The sequence below is a fragment of the Mytilus trossulus genome, chromosome 9 (assembly GCF_036588685.1).
Source record: "Mytilus trossulus isolate FHL-02 chromosome 9, PNRI_Mtr1.1.1.hap1, whole genome shotgun sequence".
NCBI lineage: Eukaryota > Metazoa > Mollusca > Bivalvia > Mytilida > Mytilidae > Mytilus > Mytilus trossulus.
In genome coordinates this window covers 860,139-882,627 of record NC_086381.1, presented here as the reverse complement: position 1 = coordinate 882,627, position 22,489 = coordinate 860,139, and the positions used below count along the sequence as shown (strand labels likewise).

Below are 22,489 nucleotides of genomic sequence, written 5' to 3'. Positions count from 1 at the left end.
GGCACTCCAGGGCGTCCGTACTATCTGAATCACATTTTGTCGTCGCTGTTTGTTTGTTTGTTTGTTTGTCTGCTGTTTTTAGATGAGACACTTACAAGAAGTAGATGTGATAAGATTGCCAATGAGACAGCTCTTCACAGGAGACCAAATGACACATGAACTAATAGTTCTAGGTTATTATACGGCCGTCAACAATGAGAAATACCCATACCGCAAAGTCAGGTAACACTTCAACAAATAACAAACACTGAATGTCAGGCATTTGATTTCACTTATACATACATAATGTGGCTGGTTTAAACACGTAAGCGGGATTTTAACCTTCCCCTTACCTATTACAGTTGAGTAAAAGTACAACAGAAGAACAAACTATAAAAATCAGTTAAAACAGTTCTATTTCAAGGTTATATCAGATCAGGTAAAATGACACTGCACTTCAATTGTTCGAATAAACTTTAAACATTACACTTCAATAAAAAATGAACTTTCAACTGATTATATAATGTTTGGGTAAATATCTAGAACGCATACATAACATAAACTATCTAGTGACCCTTTAGATAGTGAATATAACAGATAATCAACAAAGGACTGCTTTGTGAAATATGCATTTTACGACAAAGATATGAATTTGTTTTTAAAGATTTTAAATATGTCCCATTGTAATTGAATTTATGATTAAAAACGATGCATATTTATGTAGAAACGTTCATGGAGTTCTAGTTATATTGATTTGTGATAAACGCGTTAAATACATAGCGTCATGAACAGTTATCCTACTATGCTGGTTCCAAGCCGTACATGTCTTTGATCATTCCGGTTTATATTGATAGAAGCTCAATTTGATTGTGCTGCTTGATGACATATTTATCATGTGCTCTATGACATTATTTGGTATTCATATTTTATCTTATGTAATTTGATATATATTTGTATTTGAAAAAAAATCAGCAATCACACAATAAACCACACAATGAATCACACTGTAAGATTAACAGATATATCGCAAAAGCCAAAGTAGAAAATTCGCGTATTTCTATGAAGTTCAAAACGTTTCAAAGGGAAAAAGTTACTCCATTGTTGTATCAATAATGTTCAGTTAATTTATGAAGAGAAGAATAATGAAGCTATAACAATGTAGTTTTTTTTTTGTTTTTTTTTTTAAATAATTAAAACTGTGTTAAGGTCATTAATCTTCAATTTTATATATATTCAAATATAATACATATCTGAAACTCACATTTTAGTTACTGTGCAAACATCACGTCTTCAAATTCTCTTTGTAATCCCTTTTATCAATGTGTGCAGTATAAACAGGAAGAGGCCGTTTTAGAATAAATAGTTAATGAAAACTGCTGATAAGCTATTTATAGATTTTGAATATGAAAATCGATAACCGTTTAAACTATAATATTACATAGGGTGTAGCATTCTTCTATTTTTTGTTGATATAACAATCACGTGCTTCAAAGGTTATTTTAAGTTTTCAGTGATTTTTGTGTTTTGCCTTTAAAGATCTCTATATAATTAATAACAAGAAACAAAATATGTTATAGACCACGTATCGTATATGTGACCTAGCAGCACAATCAAATTGAGATTATGTAATTATTTACAGAAATATGTATGACGTTGCTCCAAACTATCATTGAACTTATCATAGATACAAGGATCAAATCTTGTTTTTACGCCAGACGCGCGTGTCGTCTACTTAACACTTATCAGTTAGGCTCGAATCCCAAAACGTTAAAAAGGACAAATAAAGTTTGAAACAAAAACACTGAAATCCCAGGACAATTTTAGGTTAAATAGCATTAAGGACTTAATGTATTAAACTGGAACAAATTACCTTAAAACTATAACAGACTTCTCATACCTTTATTATAAAATGCATAGTTCACAAAGCAATCCTTTTTTATAATCTATTACAATCACTATCGAAATGGTTTCTAGATACGTGATATAATGTATGAGTTCTAGATATTTTCCCGAACATTATATATTCATTGGGAAGTTCGATTGCTAGTGATATATTATTGTGTAAATCGTATTCGCAAATTTGAATGGCAGTTCTAGTGTTGTTGAACTTGAACTGAATAAACCTTGTCTGAATTCAAAAATGATGATTCATTAAAACCAAACTGCAACGACAATGCTTTGATCAGAAAGTTTGTAAATTCTAACATCTTGCACGTTTTTGTTATTACATTCGATATTTATTGTATCTTGTGTACCAAGTCAGTAATTTGACAGTAGATATCCCTTCGTTTGATGAGCTTTGCTTTTCCATTTGCTAAGGAACTTCCCGTTTAAAATTGTCCTTGGATTTCAGTGTTTTGGTTTTTACTTTTTTTCCATGGATTATATTATCTATCACAATTTCCTGAAATAGAGATTGTCTACTCACAAGGAAGCTGATACTTTAAAGGTAAAAAGTGGTGAAGGTGAATTCATCTATCTAAAAATTTTACTTACGCCATCACCAATTGGTTTATCATTTTAGAATATCTAGCTTACTGAAAACGACGGATATGTTCCGGACAGCATGACGGGCGCTACGTGTAGAGCAGGTTCTGCTTAATTATTCAGCAGGACACATACGATCCTGGCTGTTTTCTGTTTGGTTTCGTATTATTCAGTCTTTCTTTTTCTATGTTGTGTTTTGTATAATTTCGTTTGTATTTGATAGTACTTAGTTGTTTGCCGAAGCATTGTGAGCTTGTGTTAAACTGACAAGTTTTAATGACCTTTCGGTATAATTCAACTATATTCGCATTATCAATATGTTATAAAATCACAAAATATGACTTTGACACGTAAAAATATCAATACAATAATGATACATAAAGTCATCATAGATACCCAAATTAAAATTCTATATTTACGCCAGACGCAATTTTCGTCTTCAAAAGACTCATCAGTTACGCTCTGATCAAAAAATAAATAAATAAATAAATAAAGTACGAAGTTGGAGTGCTTTCTATGTGACGTATACATGTTCTGACGTCATACACGCAAAGCAATAAATTTAATTTGATGGATGCTTTTCTGTTTTTTTGTAAAATTGTTTCTTTTAAAATTCTAACACAGTGATGACTGCTGTACCAATATTTTTGACTATTATATTTATTATTTTGTTCACATCGTGGTACATATAACAGACTTTGATGAGAATGTCATACAAGTGAGAGGTTTAGGGCTATAAAACCAGATTCAATCCACCATTTTCTACATAGGAAATGCCTGCACCAAGTCAGTACAATGCCAGTTGTTATCCCTTCGTTTGATGCGTTTGAGCTCCTGATGTTGCCACTTGATTAGGATTTATATCCAGAAAATGACTATGAGGGTCGGTTGAAAACAAAACATAATGACAAAAGAGATGATTTCAGCTTCTTTATAGTGAAGCATTGAGAATCTGAAATCATCAATGCGTTAATTTTACAGACGCAATGCATCACGTGTTGGTCAACCGTTATGGAATATCTGTTATATGAAATCGGATATGTTCCGTATGTCGTAATTACAATCCCGTTGCCTTTTCACGAATGTGACCCACCGAATTAGACTTTTACCCTTATTTGTGACATTTTTTCCTATTGTGCCTGTTTGTTTTGTTCACGCATCATTGTCGATATCATCAAATTTGATGCGACTGTCGTACAAGTAAAAGTACGTAGCGCTATAAAACCAGGTTCAATCCACCAATTTCTACATTTGAAAATGCCTGTACCAAGTCAGGAATATGACAGTTGCTGTCCATTCATTTTTTATGTGTTTTGTCATTTGATTTTGCCATGTGATTAGGAACTTTCCGATTGAATTTTCCTTTGAGTTCATGGTCAGTATTTTGGTGTTTTTTGCAGACAAATAATTCCTAACAGTGTTGCTATATGCAGCTAAGGTTGTATTTACCTGAGGTAAAAAAAGTCTTAGTATTTCAACCATTTAAAGTATTTATAATTATGACTATATACAGTGCATTTCAACACAGAAGTGCGGACTACTCGGCTTAACAGTTTATAACAATATATATATATATTTAATACGAAGTATTTTTATTGTTAATGATTGATTATTTGTGTATTGTAAACTAGTGTGAATATTTATAAAAATGCATATAATAACTTCTATTTACCCGTTCTAAAACTATATGTAATATTTTGTTTAAAACTATTTTTCAAAATACATTTGTATAACTGTTGTCGTTTTAATCACATGGATGCATTGATAAAAAGAAACGTTAGGAGCATAATGAGTAAAAGCAACTGAAAATAGATCAATTTCATCTAAGGTCAATTGCAACTTTGACTAAAGAAGTTGTAACAGTCTGGAACAATGTCAGATTGTTATTGACCTTCAACTATTTTAATTGGAGCCACTTTAGTAACAATCTTAGCTGTGTAATGTATATGTAATAAAACCCAGTTTGAATGAAGAATGAAATATGATTGTGTTATGCTTGAAACAACAGTCAACGAATCTGTAATTTTTCAATTTCGAAGTTGTTTTTAAGATCATTGATCACCATCGTCCTCTCCATCATCCTCGTCAATACTGTTGTTAGGATTGTGAATGCTCATGTTCCTAAGTATACACAAAAACTCAATATTAGCTACGTCTTCCTCTGGCTGGTTGGCATGGGATATTGCTTCTCTTACTTTCTTTAAAAATATTTTATATCGCTTCAAATGACGATGCAGTTTTTTCATTCCAAAAGGACACATTTGTGTTGCATCTTCTTTTCGCGAATCAAATTTAGTAAATCCGTTATAGAAATAAACTAAGAAATGGAAACTGTTTGGTGATTCAAAATAATAAGTCAATCTACCTCCAAGAAACACTTCGTAAATTTCAACCATTTTTGATATCAGGTCTTCGATTAACATGTTGTCTTGAATTTTAACACCTAGGTCGAATAGACGTGCTCCGTACTCCTGCGTATGTAGTTTGTATTTCCCTCCATGTTCAGTATCTGCGCCTAGCAGTATATGATGTTTGAATTTATTTTCTAGAACTGCCATTAATTGTATATTACTATCCGTCTGACTGATGTTGTGTGTTGCAGCGTATAATGATTCCCAAAGACCAATGATAGCTTTAATACTTCCATAGGTAAGTAAGTGTTTTTGCATGAATTTTATAAAAAGGGAGACAACACCAGTTCGGCTGCCTTTGCCAGTCATACCATCGATGATATAACGGACTTTATAAACATGTTCTCGTTTGTTATATTTATCGATAATGCTGTCCAAATATCTTTGGACAAACTTAGGGTTTTCATCTTGAATTCCAATTCTATACAAAAAGTTTCCAATTTCCGTTATAATTTTATAACTTTGTTTTTCGTCAATGATTGCAATAAGTCTGTCTTGAAGAACGATATCATCTAATTCATAAAAACTATAATGCTTAATATTCGAACTCTTTGGTCTAAACATAAGACAAAGTACATTTACATCTCCATATTTGAACGTAGAATCACGTATGATGTCTGAATTGACTGTTAAGTTCATCAAGCAGGTTCCACTTCTGGTCAGTCCATTGAGGAACGCCTTCATTTGCTCTGGGGATGGTACACGTGTAGAGAGTCTTTCAAGAAATAGTTTAACAAATGTGATGAATTTTTTTTCTATAATGCATTTCCTAATATATTCCCCTATTAGTTCTGGATAACTACGGAACCAAGGTTCTCCGTCATCATCTGTGTCATTTGTATCGCTTTCAGGATTGGAATCTTCAGACTCTGAATCAAATAAACTATTTTCATCATCAGAACTTTCATTGCCTTTGCTTTCGTCAGATTGTGTTTGGTCCTGAAAACTGTCTTCATCATCTGCACAGCCAGGTAACGGCGGATTCCATGGATTCAAAATTCCTGTAATTTGAAATTCTGAGGAAAAATTGATTTTGAATGACAAATCATCATCTAGAAAGTAGACCAGCTTATCAATAAGTAGTTTTTGATCCACATGTATGACGGATGAATTGAAATCATGTTGTTTCAAGCTTGGCCTTATATATTGTAAAATAAATCCAAGATCGCAGATATCAAGTTTCATCAATGTTTCGGGACATTCGTTACCAAATGAGACAAGAACAGCATCATGGACGGCTTGATGTTTAAACGTGTAGGCGTTTCCTCTTGGATATGTAACCCAATCTTGGTAAAACTCACCAAACTTTGAACTTTTTATTAGGTACCCTCCTTCAAGGGTAAGAATAGCTTGTTGGACTAACGTTTTTCGTATCTTTGATTTCTTGTCATCAAATATAGAAAATATCCTCTGGAACAATTCATCATTTTCTATATGGCTTCCTAAAATGTTGTTATCGAAAAAATTACATTTCAAAGCAGTGTATACCAATACACAGTACTGGTAACGACAAGATAATTTGTCAAAGCCTTCTGTGAAAAGATCTGTGACCTTATTTATCAACGATTTATTAGTGGTACGAAAATATGCCACACCAAGTATCGTTAGGGATTTATCACTGCAAAACATCCGACAAGTTTCTGGAAATCCTAAATATGTGTCACACATGCAGCATTGGTAAACTGTGTTAGTACATATTTGAGTGTTGTTGTCTGACAATGCAATGACATCAGCAGTACATTCAGATGAACATCTAGGATAGGGGTCATCGTCAAAATATATATCTACCTTTACTGGACTTTTACAAGGGATGATTGAATTATATCTCATATGACTCAAAATCATTGTGATCCGTTCTTTGTCTGTTAGTCTGTATTTATAATCTAAATTCACAATACATTTTTTATCAAATATATCGTGCTTTGCTAAAATGTTTTCACTGCATTTTGGGTCGTTTCTTATTGTAAACACCATTTTCAAGAGCGTAGATGTCTTTAAACAATTTGACAAAATATCCAGAATATTTTTGTGACTACCTTCGTGAAAGTCAACATTTCTCCTACCAAAAAGATCCTCAACAATTACGATGCATTTTTCGGCCAACGAAATTAAATCTCTGTACTTAATAACATCTTTGTCTAAGAAGAAAAATGGAATGTATCCTTTATCTTTGTACACGGATGCTAAATTCAGCGCTATCTGTGTTTTACCAGAACCTCCTTTGCCTAGCAGAATCAGAAGGCTTTGTTCATTTAGAATAGTTTTCCCCTTCTCAAGCGCAGCTGTTTTAACGAATGTTTCATCAGATAGGTGACCTTGAATTATCGCATTGCTGTGATCTATAATAATATGAATGAAAGAAAATTACATTTAATTCACAATTTATCATTGCAGAGTTTCAGAAATCTATCGTTTGTTTACAATAAGTGAATGCTTATAATGTTAGTATTATGTTGATTCATTCATGTCCTTCTTTAAAAACAGCTTTGTCATGACAAAAGTTTTGACGAAGTTTATCTACTAGTATATAATTCTCTATATAACTATGGGTTTTCAGATGAATAATGTCTGTTTATAAATTATAAAATGCTAAAACGTGTATAATAAAGTCAGTTGGTGTGACGGCATGGTTATTCACATCCTTTGCGACAGAAAAAAAATCATCGGATCTAAAAGATACACTTGTATTACTGTGCAACACATAAGGAAATGTATTGGTCAACTCAGGGATTGGACAGGGGTTTTCCATTCGTATTTCGGTATAATAATCTTTTTAGTTTTTCCACCACTAGATAAAGCCGTCTAGGATAGGCTATATTCGACAAACGAAAGCTTTATCGTATTGCATAGTAAGGTCGAGTGAGCTAACAGCGTAATGAATTATATTCAGGAGAAGTAACTATTTCTGGTGTATTTACGTTTAGGAGTTTAATCTTCAAGCATTTTTTTAATATGAGAAGCAGAATATCAATCTTGATTTATTTGGCAAAAACTTTTTTTCCATTCTGCAGAAGAAGTGAATATTCAATAACACGAAAAAACCCAAACCAATTATATTTTTTTTAATTTGTAAATTATCAATTATACTAATACAAGTATACTAAAATTTAAAATTTATCTCACCTATAAGATTTTGTTTTCGGACATCTGTAAGACAAATGAAGATAATATAATAAGTGTTAAAATCATTTGAATGTTCAAACATACTTCTTTTCTCATTATAACATTATTGAGTTTAAATAAGTTTTAATAAATTATACATAAAACATAAATCAAGATTTAAAAACAACAATACCAATGTCTGATATACCATGCTATTCAGGATATATAATGTGATAATCACAACTCAAAGTTCATTTCTGAAACCCTTAACACTAAGCGCATTTGTTAAAACATTCAACATACATTATATGTATTCTGTTTGTTTACTTTGTTTATATATTGTTGTCAATATAATCGAATTTCATGCGACTGTCATACAAGTGAGAGGTTTAGATACCTATAAAACCAGGTTTTTTCCACCATTTTGTAAATACGAAAATGCCTGTACTAAGTCAGAATTAGGACAGTTGTTATCCGTTCGTTTGAGCTAATGATTTTGACATTTGATTAGGAACTTTTCCTGTGAACTATGCATTTTTATGATTTTACATTTAACTGCATGTTTCTTTAAAAATGCACTTCTTTTTTGTTTTGACGAAAAAATTAAGTAGCTTTTATTTCCACTGCTTGTGTGTGAATGATTTGTTATGTACTTTGAACCTAATTATAACATACAATTTTGTTCAAAAAATGTACTTGACGTTATTTTACGGAACCAAAGATATTCTGCTACATCAGAATTACCTAATTTTCTTGTTTTGATCGCCTGATTGGTTACTGATTCTTTAACATCCATACTTAGGTTATGAATCTGATCAGTTATGTCTTGTCTTGTTTTTTCTAATTGTGTCAGAATACCTTCCCTTTGTTCTACTGTGTTTAATCGAATATTGTGCTCTGTTTTATGTAAATGTCCAATGAGTTCCGTATGCTGCATCTGTACATCATCTTCTTCTGTTTTTATTGTTCTCATAATTTCTTTGCTATGTATGTTGACTTCGTCAACAACTTTAACATGAAGACTTTTAATTCGTTCATATAAAATTTCATCCCTTTGAGTTAAACTTTCCATCATTCCGTCGATTTTGTCCGTAAATGCTTCATTCTGGGACGTGATATTGTTTGCGATTTTCTCTTTGCTCTCCAAGATGCGCTGGACGATTTGATCTCTGTTTTGTCTAGATTGTTCTCTTATCATATATATTTCCTATATAAGAAATTGAGGACATACATTAGGAATCCGGTATCGAACTAACCACTACGCAATTTTGGCCACGAGCATTACTAAAGAGACATGTATTGTCGAAATGCGCATCTGGTGCAAGAAAATTGGTATCGTTAATTTTATTACTACCACTGGGTCGATGCCTCTGCTGGTGGACTATTAGTCCCCGAGTGTATGACCAGCCCAGTAGCCAGTACAAAATACGGATTGTTTGTGTTATTAAAATTTGCTGTTACAAAATATTAGAAATTATTATAAATTAAGGAATGTATCTCCCTCATGCAAAGCTCTGATTCTTTTCACGTATTTGCCTATACTTTTTAGACCTTTCGGATTATAGCTCTTCATCTTTTATATAAGCTTTAGATTTCAAAGTTTTTGGCCATGAGTATCACACTGAAGAGACATGTATTGTCGAAATGTGCATCTGGTGCTAGAAAATTGGTACCGTTAATTTTATTAAAGAGTTATGTTTTTAGAATCACTACAAAACCATGTCTATATGAAAGAAAAAAAGTCGCTAACAATTACTAAGGATTATAAGCTAATTCAAAATGAAACCAAAGACAACTATCGTTCTACCTATAGACGTGTACTGTGTGTGTGTTGTTTGAACTCTATCGTGTTGTGTTTAATAAATGTCTACTTGTTTTCACAGTATCACAGAAGTTGGATATATCAACTCGGAAGTCCTGTTTATGTTTCATTTTTGCTCTACAAGAAGTAATAATCCCCCTTGAAACATAAGGATTACTTTTATTAAAGAAGCTTTATTACCGAGACGCCTTAGTATGTCTATCGGTAATACCAATGCGTTAATTTGGTTGCATTGGATATACGAGTATATCTGCTGTTGTTTTTTTTTATTTGGTCGGGTTGTTGTCTCTTTGACACATTCCCCATTTCCATTCTCAATTTTAAAGTCTAAAAATGGACGACAATATCCGCTCGGAAAGGAAAAAATTATAATAATAATAATGATTAGTCAAAATAGGATATTCTAACATTTGTCCATGATTTAAACTCTTGAAAAATTTCTTTCAGAATCAGTATTTGCTAATGTTCTGCACTTTAAATTTAATGGTAGTATAAATGTGCCAGCAGTTTTCCTCGTTAATCATTTTTAAAACTGTACTTATTTGATTAGTTGATAATTCAATCCCTTTCGGCATGGACATGACCTATTTGTGACTACACTTTAGGAAAACAACAACCAAATATATTTGAAAAGAGTTGAAAAGAATGAATATCAAAAACAATATTACTGTCGTCTCCATTTCTTTGCTGTTATATGTATTTTTTTGTATTTTGTAAGGGTTGTTTGATGATATCGGTAGATCAAAATTATTTGTAAAGCTACCGATATTGCATATGTCTATAATTTGAACTTACCGTTTTGATTTCTTCGTTTTGTCGAATATCAGACAACAAACAGTTTTGATATTGTTGACATATTATTTCATCCAATGGTCGAACTTCAGCATCTTTGAGTTTTTGTTTCATTTCACTTTTTTTATTGCACGATTTTGCAATTGTAAGAATGACTGTTTCAATTTGACTTTTGTAAAGTATATAGTCAGTACCTGAACATTTGGCTTCTTGCGCATGTCCATACAATTTATTCCGATGTCCAATAAGGTCATCAACTGCAAGTCTAATGTTACTATTCGGAGGACAGATCGAGGCAAAATTAATCAGCAGACAACGAAGAAATGTTAAATCCAGATGTTTTGTTGTAAGAGTGGATTTTGCGGGACAGCAACAGAATTGTGCCTTGCTTTTAATATTATGACAAGACAGGGTTTTTCCATTTTTGTCTAGCAGTATATTTAATTGATCGGGATGAAGAACTCTACTCGTAGGAGTGGTTAGTGGTAATTTTCTGTTGACACACTGGCAACATGTATATCTATTAAAGCATAAATGATATATGTCATGCTGGTTCAAGTTTATGAAATCCTCCAGTGTTTGATTGTTAGAGTTAAGTTCATTATCTAACAACAAAATCAACGACTCTTTTCCATGATCAACAATTATTGTTGAGATTCTGTAGAAGTTTTCTCTCTCTTTCTGAGTGCTTAACCTATAAAATAAGTAGATATAAGAATGTTTACATATAACGGAATCTATACTTGCCTACAGTTATGCAGACCAACTTTGACCATGTTGATATTTGAAAGTTTTACGACGGGGTGGCTGTTTGTGACATTTAAAAGAGGGCCGAAATATATCAACGGGACAGTCAAACTCATAAATCTAAAACAAACTGACAACGCCATGGCTAAAAATGAAAAAAAAAACAACAGAAAAACAATTGTACACATGACACAACATAGAAAACTAAAGAATAAACAACACGAACCCCACCAAAAACCAGGGGTGATCTCAGGTGCTCCGGAAGGTTAGCAGATCCTGTTCCACATGCGGCACCCGTCGTGTTGCATATATGATTAATAATCCGGTAAATAGTCTAATTCGGTAGGTCAAATTCTTGAAAGGGAAGGGGATTGTAGTTACGACATGAGGAACATATCCGATATCATTTGTGAAACGGTTATTCCATAACGGTCAACCAACTCGTGATGGCGTCCATAACACTTACGAAGGGATGATTTCAACTTAACCATTTGGAACTCTTGGTTTAATAGCTTCCTTGTGAGCAGTAACCCTCTATCAAGAAAATCATGATAGGAAATGCAAGCACGGGAATATCGTATCAATTGGGAGATATATACCCCGTATGCAGGTGCTGCTGCAATGTTGCTACTTAATATGCATATAGAGGATTGTATGTAATTAACATATTTACGTATACACAACTCGTGATTAATAATGTTTGGTACATACATGATTAATATACTTGCCATTGATAAAGACTTATGCTGATCTTAAAATGTATTTTTGTTGTTTTATATCATTGCTGCTTTATGTTTACCAAAAACCTATACTTCGTTTCATTATAGTAACTCACATTATGCTTTTTTTTTGCAATATTTTGTCTTTTTCTCCTTACTTGTCTTCAATTGACGAAATTCGGAGGCAAGACTATGACGATTAGAGTACCTGAAATCACCCCCAGTTTTTGAGGGGTTCTTGTTATTTGGTTTTTAGTTTTTTATGCTGTTTCGTGTGACAAATATTTGTCTGTTTGTCTTTTTTCTTTTTTAGCTATGGTGTCGTCAGTTTATTTTAGATCTATGAGTTTGAATGTCCCTCTGGTATCGTTCGCCCTTTTTTAAAAGTAAACTGTAAGCAGTTACTCAACTATTTCATATGCTAGTTTATTTTCTTTATCACACCTCCAATTCATATTGATAAATTGTACAAGCCCTGCAGCCACGATCTATTGACCTTGGATCTTAAGATTTCACCACTGAATTCACAAAAGAATTTTGTATATCTCCAGTGATGTGTACATTTTAAAAATAAGATTCATATTGACAATATTAAAAGCTGATACAACTGTGATACATTGATAACCGTTAAGAATAAGTCTATTCAAAAGATTTGTTAGTTTACATTGTTGAAAATCTTATAAATCAGGACGAAAATACGATATGAGCCACTTAAACATACAAATTTATCTAATATTACTGTTTATGTGTAAGTATTCCTAATAGTGTATATGAATGTTTTATCAAATGAAAAAAGATCCTTATAATAAGTATCATACACTTACATTTTATATAATATCAAATATTTCCGTCGTCATTTTCGCTATCACTGTGCAATGTAGACAGGAAACATGCAATGACGACGATATAATAAATGATAAAGTATTTATAGAACCAAAATACTAAAATCGATAAACGGTAATGCACATTAACTACATTTTATACAACAATCTTATCCCTCGTGGAGACACTCATTCTTTTTCCTTTTACCTCTTCCTGTCGTTTGTAGGAAACCAACTTGTGTGATGTTAGGTTGATACTACCTGTGTTATACTGTGCGTTTGCCTTGTAAGAAACCCTATGGTGATGCATTTTATCTCAAGCGTTCGATGTACTGTGCTCTTCTTCTTACTAACATCTTCCTATGTTCACATGAGTCGGAGTTTCTTCAGAAACTTTTTTAGTACAAGAAAATGAAAGAAGCTAGCATATTAAATTTCATATATTTATATATTAGTTATGTCTTTTCATCAAAATTCCAAACTTATCTGGTTTATAGATATAAGAAGATGTGGTGTGAGTGCAAATGATACAACTCTCCATCCAAATAACAATTTAAAAAGGTAAACCATTAGTTCTATTAATATGTATCATCAGGAATAGTGGGGTGACAGAATAGGAAAAAGTCGATTATTAAAAGAGTTTAATTTTACTTCATGGTATACGGCTAAAAATTGGAACAGTGCCAGAAAAATGATTTTACTTGAATTTAATATTGGTCGTCAAAAAACGTATGGTGCAGGTTTTTTTTTTATTTAAGCTTTTAGTCAGCATATTTGACCTCAAATGCAGATCATTAGTGGCATGCAGTTTTGCTTTTTATTCAAAAGCTGCCCTCGAATATTTTTATTTTTTGTTTTATTTAGACATCAGACATAATGTTCTATGCATTAGACGAAAAAGATAATCCTAAAAGACTTTTGATGACAAATTATGAAGGTAGAAACTACTGTTAACGGGAAAATTTTGTGTTTTACCCGATTCCAACATCATACAATAAAGCGCTGGTGAATGGATTATATCGTATTTACTATAAAGTAATAAGACTTATTTTTTTCTTTGCATAAACACATGTTTTATAAGGTAAGATTGTTTAAAACTATCTTTTTTAAACTTTAAAGAACCTCTGCTATTCAATCATTTACTTGATAAAATTCCGGATAGTTGTGTCTCGTCCATGATTGGGCTGAATACATAGTTTTTCTGTAATATTTGATATAACTTATTTCTGTTGATGTTTTGTTGTTTTGATGAGTTATTTGGGTGTCCATTATTCTTTTTTAATGTTGTGTTAATATAATTTTATCTATATAAGAGGCAGTTGTTTATTTAAGAAATAGGGATTCGACAAAATCCCCAAAAAGATAACAAAACTAGAAAGTCCGTTGAAACTTGGCTTGAATATTAAAAGTAAGCGAACATTCAGTTTAATCCCTTACATATTGTTATTTTCTTAAATGCGGAAGTAGAATAACTGATTTATTATACCGCTTACTGCAGATCGGGATATTTTGGGTGTAATGATGAAATTTGCCCGACAATTGTGGATATCTATGGTTAGTTCTATTCGTTTGAAAATTGTTTATAATAAAAGTGGATACAAATGATGCATTAATCTGCATAACATAATAATATTTACAGTTCGCACTGCGATATGAAATGCAGAACCTGTTTCCAAAGACCGAAAGCTAACCATTTTGCTTAGTTCTTTGATTTGAAATTCAGATATCATTTGCCTACACATCTGTAAGTCAGTACTAACATTTCCCCAGTCTACTTGTGATTAAGAATACTACAGAAACTAGAATGTTTGCTTTATATTTTGTTCTGCATGTTGATATTGAGACAGATTGGCGACGACAAACAAAATCTGTACTTAAGAGGCCGATTTTTACTTCCCAATTGTCAAATTCCCCATCATGTCTCAATGTAAGTACACTCACCCGCGCTATCGTATAATGAGTACTTATCTCAAATGATACCTTCCGCTCGTGCATGTTAAGTCAATACAAACTTCATGAGCAGGGATTTTCTCCTAACTAATTAAATCAGGCTGCAAATTTCAAAGGTAATACTATATTCAAACATAAGAACGACGTAAAAGACAAACAAAATTTTACAAAACTCGACATAGACCACTAAAGATCAACACGAATCATACTTAAAACTAGGGGTTATCTCATGTGCCCAACCCCCCCCCCCCCCCCCCCCCGAAAGGTTTAGCAGATTCTGGTTCGATTGTGACATGTTAGTTTCGAAAGTTGATTTTTTTGGGTGACATGTACTTTTAAAATTATGAAAAGTACTGGCGACTGAAAAAGACACAACATTATTTTGTATATCACCGTTTCACGAATAAAGTTATCATGGTTATATTTAAGCTCTGTCGTGACCCAACTAGCTAGTAAAATCTGTTTGCCATTTAAGATTTTTAGATACTACGTATCATATCAGATCTGAAAATTTCCCTACCTTAAAAACATAAACATCGGTAAACTGCTGTTTCCTCTAATGTTTCCTTGATACATACAGATTAAATAGCAGCCGGTTTAAGTCAAGAAATCGAAGTCAAGTCTATCAAAGGTTGTGCTCTGTGTACTTTTGTTTGTCTATGGGTGTTTCCTTTTTTGGCCATGGCGTTTTCAGTTTATTTTCGACTAATGACTTTAATGTCCCCGGGCGGGCTCTGGTATATTTCGTCTCTCATTTATATGTTTGCATCTATTGTAATAAAACTACAACCAAGACAAGGAATTTCATTTTTTAAAACAGAACATTAAAGTATAAACCGTCTTATGCTAATTTGTCATACAGCCACTACATACTTATACTGGGAAGCAAACTGTATTGTGTATCACAAGAACATTCACAGAAGAAAGTTTTTTATCATCAGCAGTACGATAGAAATGCTTACCCTAGTTCAGATATCAAATTAATTATATAGACCAGACTGAAGGGCACAACGACCTCGACAATCGGAAATATTCTGCAGACTACAGTCATGTGATCATGACTAGGGTATACTGTCGTCCGTGTATTTTTGGGCATCCGTGTATTTTGGACACATTTTTTTTTTATATATACAATAGATATAGGAAGATGTGGTGTGAGTGCCAATGAGACAACTCTCCATCCAAATAACAATTTAAAAAAGTAAACCATTATAGGTTAAAGTACGGCCTTCAACACGGAGCCTCGGCTCAAGGTTATTTTGATATTTGTCTTAGAGGTGCTCTAATGTTTCAGACGTGTATGTCCCCTATTTATAGATTGATACGACCAAAGAGTATTTTACAATGATGAAATGTTTTGAAATTGATGTACAATAATGCTGGATAAAAGCTCGCTATATCAAACAAACAGTTTACCACCACTCTTTTGCAATGCACAACACGTTGAATGTCCGAGGTTTAACATTCATTTTCGAAATATTATTATAAAATTCGTGGCTTCAGAATTTTGCCGTGTTCTTTAAACACTATGGACCATTACTGACATTCGAGATTTTCTAAACCTTTAATTACGAACACACAGTATTCCAGCCTATGGTCAGAACATCGTAATAACGTTCCCACATTACCAAAGACATCTTGCATATTTATTGCTTGATAAAGTATCCTGCATAGAAACCGAAATATTATCTTGCGTTACTTAGTTTGGGATTGAAACCGAAACTGTCTCCATTTCAAACGAATAAAAGGCTGTTCTATCATAAAACATATATTTTTAAAGTTGTAAATTTATTTTAAAAGGATTTATTTATCCTATTTATAAAAACAAATTCAATAGAAATCGTCCTGACATTGTAAAAACTCAAGATAAGTATGTTTTGACATAATTTTTGTTGTGATTTTGCATGTACCGAGTTCAACATTTATGGCAAAAACCTAAGTTTTCACTTTCATCGAGGTATTCTCGATGTTTATATTAATAAATACATATTTACTCATAGTTTTCTATAAATTTTGTTAAGTTTTGACGGACGTTGTTCTCGTAAATTGAAAAAAATACATCATATAAATTTGAAATCTACCCCCCTTTGAGTAAAGTCGAATACGTGTGTTCGGAAATCTCATTTAATGATTTGTTTCCACTTTTTTTATGGAAAAGTCAAAAAGAAGAAAATAGATTCCAGCTTTTAATCATTCTACAGTAAAAAGGGTATTAAAATTGAAGTTAGATATTCAATTTTGTTTTTCCTTGAACATGACATGTGATCTTTGATCATGATTTCTGAAAAACTGCACCATATTTTCTTTTGACGACCAGAATAATCTCAAAGTTCACATATTGCCGAATCCAATGATATATGATATAGCCGTATACCATTTTTGACGATTAAAATTTCATAAATCCGACTTTGGTCACCGGCCTAGAAGGGGAAGTTAACGAAGCAACAGACACGGCTCCCTATGGGTAATTTTTAAACTTATTTGAGATTAGCTGTCCTTTCAGAACTAGATTTTAAGACAATGGGACGATTTAAGATTTGAAATTATAAATTTCTCCTGTATATATGATACACGTTTCGATGTTTTGATTACCAATATAAATGTTGAGGTTTACAAATATTCCTAAAAAAAACATATTATGTATTTCTTTTTTAACATAAAACGTTTTGAAGAGTTGTACCCGTTTATAAAGTGTATCCAATGTATTGATTATAAGGTTGGTGTTTCACCAAATACTCTGCGTGGACAAATATCATAACTTATAAACAAACTGTTTGATGATTTGGAATCTGCTAGTCACGTCAAATGGATATCACAAACAACAGAATATACAGTAAAAATAATGATTAACAATCACACAAAAAAGAGCAATATATTTAGATGATAATCACCGTCTGTACATAGAATCTTAATTTCAGGACCATCGTGTATTATGTGTGAGGTGATGCCGAACATTTATCAACAATGTCTAAGTATCTTCCGACGAATTTTTATAGAAAAAGAACCAAATCGTTCGCTAAAATCATTTTGTGATGAAATCACAAAAATGATGTGAACTCCGGGGAAAATTCAAAGCGGAAGGAACGTCCTTAATCAAATAACAAAATCAAAAGCTCAAACACAAACACACGAATTGATAACAACTATCATATTCCTGACTTGGTACAGGCACTTTTGTATGTTCAAAATGGTTGTATAGCTAGTTATCCTCTCACTTGTATGAAAGTCGCATCAAATTCCATTTTATTGACAACGATGCGTTAACAAACAAAACCAGATTATATAGGTAAAAATGACAAAAATAAAGATTTGAAACGTGTTTATGAGCTATTCATAGTAGTTTTCACGGGTATCAGGATTATAATTAAGTACGCCAGACGCGCGTTTCGTCTGCATAAGACTCATCAGTGACGCTCATATCAAAATATTTATAAAGCCAAACAAGTACAAAGTTGAGGAGCATTGAGGATCCAAAATTCCAAAAAGTTGTGCAAATACGGCTAAGGTAATCTATGGTTAGGATAAGAACATTTTTAGTTTTTTTGAAAAATTCAATGTTTTGTAAGCAGGCATAGATTCCCTTAGCTGGATTTGGCAAAACTTTTAGGAGTTTTGGTCCTCAATACTCTTCGATTTCGTACTTTATTTTGACTTTTTATTATTTTTTTTTATTCGAGCGTCACTTATGAGTCCTTTGTAGACGAAACGCGCGTCTGGCGTATATAAAAAAATTGGTCCTGGTATCTATGATGATAGATGAAAGATGTGATGTGAGTGCGAATGAGACAACTCCCCATCCAAATAACAATTTAAAGAAGTAAAACATTATAGGTCAATGTACGGCCTTCAACACGGAGCCTTGCTTCACACCGAACAACCAGCTATAAAGGGCCCCAAAGTTACTAGTGTTAAACCATTCAAACGGGAAAACCAACGGACTAATCTATATAAAGAAAAGAGAAACGAGTTTTATTTATAAAAATAACCACATTTAATTTATTGAAATTCATGTAAACACCGATGCTATGTATGTTTAACAGGTGCTTTACAAGTGCCTACCTGCATCGTTGACCGGATAAATATTGGTTTGTGTCCTTTTTTGTATTGAAATAAATTCTATGTATATTGATAGGTAAACATTTTCAATATATTACGTCACTTCCTGTTTTCTTCGTTGAGTACTGTTAACATTGACGACAAGAATATAAAAAAAGCCTTTAGTAATATGTCACTGGAGTAAAGATTAAACAATTATAAAATGTGAGTGTTTTCTATCATTGTATACATAATATACACATATACATATTTATAATTTAACCTGAAACGTATCTTTATACCTTAGTGTATGTTTTATGACAAATATGAAAGAAAAATGTTACGTCAATGAATTAGCCATTTGTAAAAAAAAATATAAACCTTCATTATTCGTGACTGTCACAATAAAAGACGATGTAATTATGCGGAATTTTTTTTTTAATCAGGGTTTAAATATCACGAACTGTTTTATTTGTTTAGCAAAAGATCGGAAAAAAACTTTATATAAAATGATTCCAATTGACAACGAATAAATAAATGGTGAACAATCTGGCTGTCATTATATATTTATCTTTTTTTCGTGCATGAATAATTCAATTTCATGAACACCATACTTATTTACAATGGCATTGATTTATTAAATTTGTCAATTATATATCAAAGTATAATTTCAAATTTACACCTTTATCTTCATCCGCCGATAACACAGTATTACCCTGGTTTGATCTAACCAAATTCTCGAATTTGACAATGATTGATTAAATCTACAAAGTGGTAATTTTGCAACAAGAAGATATTTAGAAATAAAACATGAGATATTCAGGAAAAGGAATGTTTACATCGTTGTTTCGAACATATACCATTCACGTTGTATTCCACATATTTTAACATCACTCAATGGTAGAGACAAAACAATCATAGTTAATCGCTTTATTCTACGGGATTTTCATTATTAAAAATCAAACCAGTAGCAATATCATAATGTTATGTTTATAAATAAAACTTTTGTTATTCAAATTATTTATTCATATCACTTGGAGTATAACAATACAATAAATCAAACGTATTATCAATATAGGTTGTACTGTAGAATGACATATTATGTAATTGAAATCATTACACTATATCTTATTGAAATCATATATACCATGGTCCACAACTTCTTTTATGAAGAAAGGTCGTCGTCCTTGTATGTGTATATTAATTTTTTAAAGTTGGATGCACAATTCAAATGTATGAAATGAATGTATGTAAAAGCAATTAAATCATATTTTAAAGATATATAATCGCTTTCGGCTTTTTTGTTCAGTAGAACATATTGATAAATGTGAATGTTTAATCAATACTTGATTGACATATATTGTGTACTCTCATGTACGACGATTGGATCAATTTGTGATTATTTATTTCGAAAAAAAAGTAAATATCTTATGTGAGTCCCTGAAAATAAATATGTATTGCAATCCAAACGATTGAGTGTCAGGTCATATTATGTAACGAAACGCAACATATACAGGATTATTTACTTATTTTAGATGTTATATTATGTTATTAAAGACAATTGTGTTCTTTTGACAATACTATAAAAAAAAAAAAAACAAAGGCTGTCTTTGTCTTGTGTTTGTGCTCTTGGGGAGGGGTATTGTCATTTCCACAACACTGTGTATGGGATGTTCTTTTTCCTACAATTAGAGCCTTGAGCATAACCTATTATTTTTAATGTGAATTTTGGGCAAATAACGTATTGCTAATGTTGTTCCTCTCCAAAAAAAGACAAAAAGATTCTATAGCCATTACAAATGTATGTGTTCGCCCATATTCAATTAAGTATTTTAGAAGCACCACAAATTCATCCATTGGTGTTTTTACTTTACCAATGCATTCAAATCATAAAAAACAGTTTTGTATGGAGAAAAAGTCAGCATTCTGCTGATGATATTTGTATGCGATTATGAAGTGATCGTTTTATCTCCACATAATTATGACACGTTATAAAATCATATTCTACTTGCCATTTTTATTTTATAAGAAATAAGTGTACAACTCCATATTTTTGTCCCAATTAACATCAATGAAGATTGTTATTATGTTGATCATCAGATGTAGACTTCATTCGTGTAAAAACTTTCTTGCCTTTTTTAGTTCCTTTATTAATCCCATATCAATATATACTACTGTTATGAAAAGCCTGTTATTTTGAAACTGAGTAGCAAAACTCCTTAACCTTGCCAATCTTGTATGGTTTTTTTTATTAGAGTTCATTTGTATGTTTTTGGGATGAGTAACACGTCCATTTCACTGAACTAGTATATATTTTATTGAGGGGCCAGCTGAGGCAATACTTCGGTTGCGGAATTTTCCACTGCATTGCAGACTTTTATCTGATCTTTGGTCGGGCTGTTGTCTCTTTGACAAAGTCTTCATTTCCATTCTAGATTTGTTGGTGTGTAAACTAGACCAAGTCAACCACAAACATATTATATGTTTGGGAGTAAATTGGACAAATTTTCACATCAATAAATTCCTAACAAAAAATGCTTTATTCTATATTAACGTTTATTGATGTTGGCTGTAATGAAAGAAGAAGTTAGTGCAAATAATTAGAAACACGATTAAATAGAATTGTTATTCTTATATTAAGAGGTATTGTTTTGGAGGGCTACAAATTGTTTATTCGATTTGACTCAGAAACAAAAATCAACGGATTTAAGTATTAACTAACATGCAGTTTTTGCTCAAACCACGAAAGTCGATAGCCACAAATAAAAGTACACTTACACTATATGAAATGAAATTCAAAACGAGTAATATAGGGTGTGTATACAGTGTTTTTACTGTCATAAACTACAGGTATGATAACAAGAAAGACAGAGCAATCGTTATGAAAGTTTTTAATTTGTTTTGTTTTTTTAAATTGAAGGTTAAGCATACAGAAGGAGAGAGAGAACTTCTACAGAATCTCAACAATAATTGTTGATCATGGAAAAGAGTCGTTGATTTTGTTGTTAGATAAAGAACTTAACTCTAACAATCGAACACTGGAGGATTTTATAAACTTGAACCAGCATGACATATATCATTTATGTTTTAATAGATATACATGTTGCCAGTGTGTCAACAGAAAATTACCACTTACAATTCCCGCGAGTAGAGTTCTACATCCTGATCAATTAAACATAATACTAGACAAAAATGGCCAAAGACTGTCCTGTCATAATATAAAAATCTCATCACAATTTTGTTGTTGTCCAGCAAAAGCCGCTCTTACCACAAAGTTCCTGGATCTAACACTTCTTCGTTGTCTGTTGATTAATTTTGCCTCGATCTGTCTTCAGAATAGTAACATTCGACTTGCAGTTGATGACCTTATCGAATATCGGAATAAATTTTATGGACATGCGCAAGAAGCCAAATGTTCAGATACTGACTACATACAATATAAAAATCAAGTAGAGACTACAATTCTTACAATTGCAAAATCATGTAATAAAGAAAGTGAAATGAAACAAAAACTGAAAGATGCTGAAATTCGACCATTGGATGAAACAATATGTCAACAGTTCCAAAACTGTTTGCTATATGATATTCAACATCATGAAGAGATCAGAAAGGTAAACAGCTTTT

The 22,489-nt window shown here is 32.0% G+C and overlaps 1 protein-coding gene across 1 annotated transcript; it reads right to left on the bottom strand.

The window, feature by feature from the left end:
• Nucleotides 1–4,039: 4,039 nt before the first annotated feature.
• On the bottom strand, nucleotides 4,040–12,949 carry LOC134684263 (uncharacterized). The gene is made up of 5 exons (XM_063543532.1): nucleotides 12,884–12,949; nucleotides 10,597–11,287; nucleotides 8,724–9,186; nucleotides 8,001–8,024; nucleotides 4,040–7,216 (listed from the first exon to the last, which is right to left on the bottom strand). Coding segments are annotated over exons 1-5 (3,879 nt in total). The 5' UTR covers nucleotides 12,886–12,949; the 3' UTR covers nucleotides 4,040–4,517.
• Between the last annotated feature and the right edge of the window lie 9,540 nt (nucleotides 12,950–22,489).

Excerpts from the sequence above, each read along its gene's own strand:
- LOC134684263 (XM_063543532.1), bottom strand. Across the intron at positions 9,187-10,596 it reads AAAACGAAGAAATCAAAACG|GAAATATATATGATAAGAGA; the intron begins GTAAGTTCAAAT and ends TTTCTTATATAG. Across the intron at positions 7,217-8,000 it reads CCGAAAACAAAATCTTATAG|ATCACAGCAATGCGATAATT; the intron begins GTGAGATAAATT and ends ATATTATTATAG.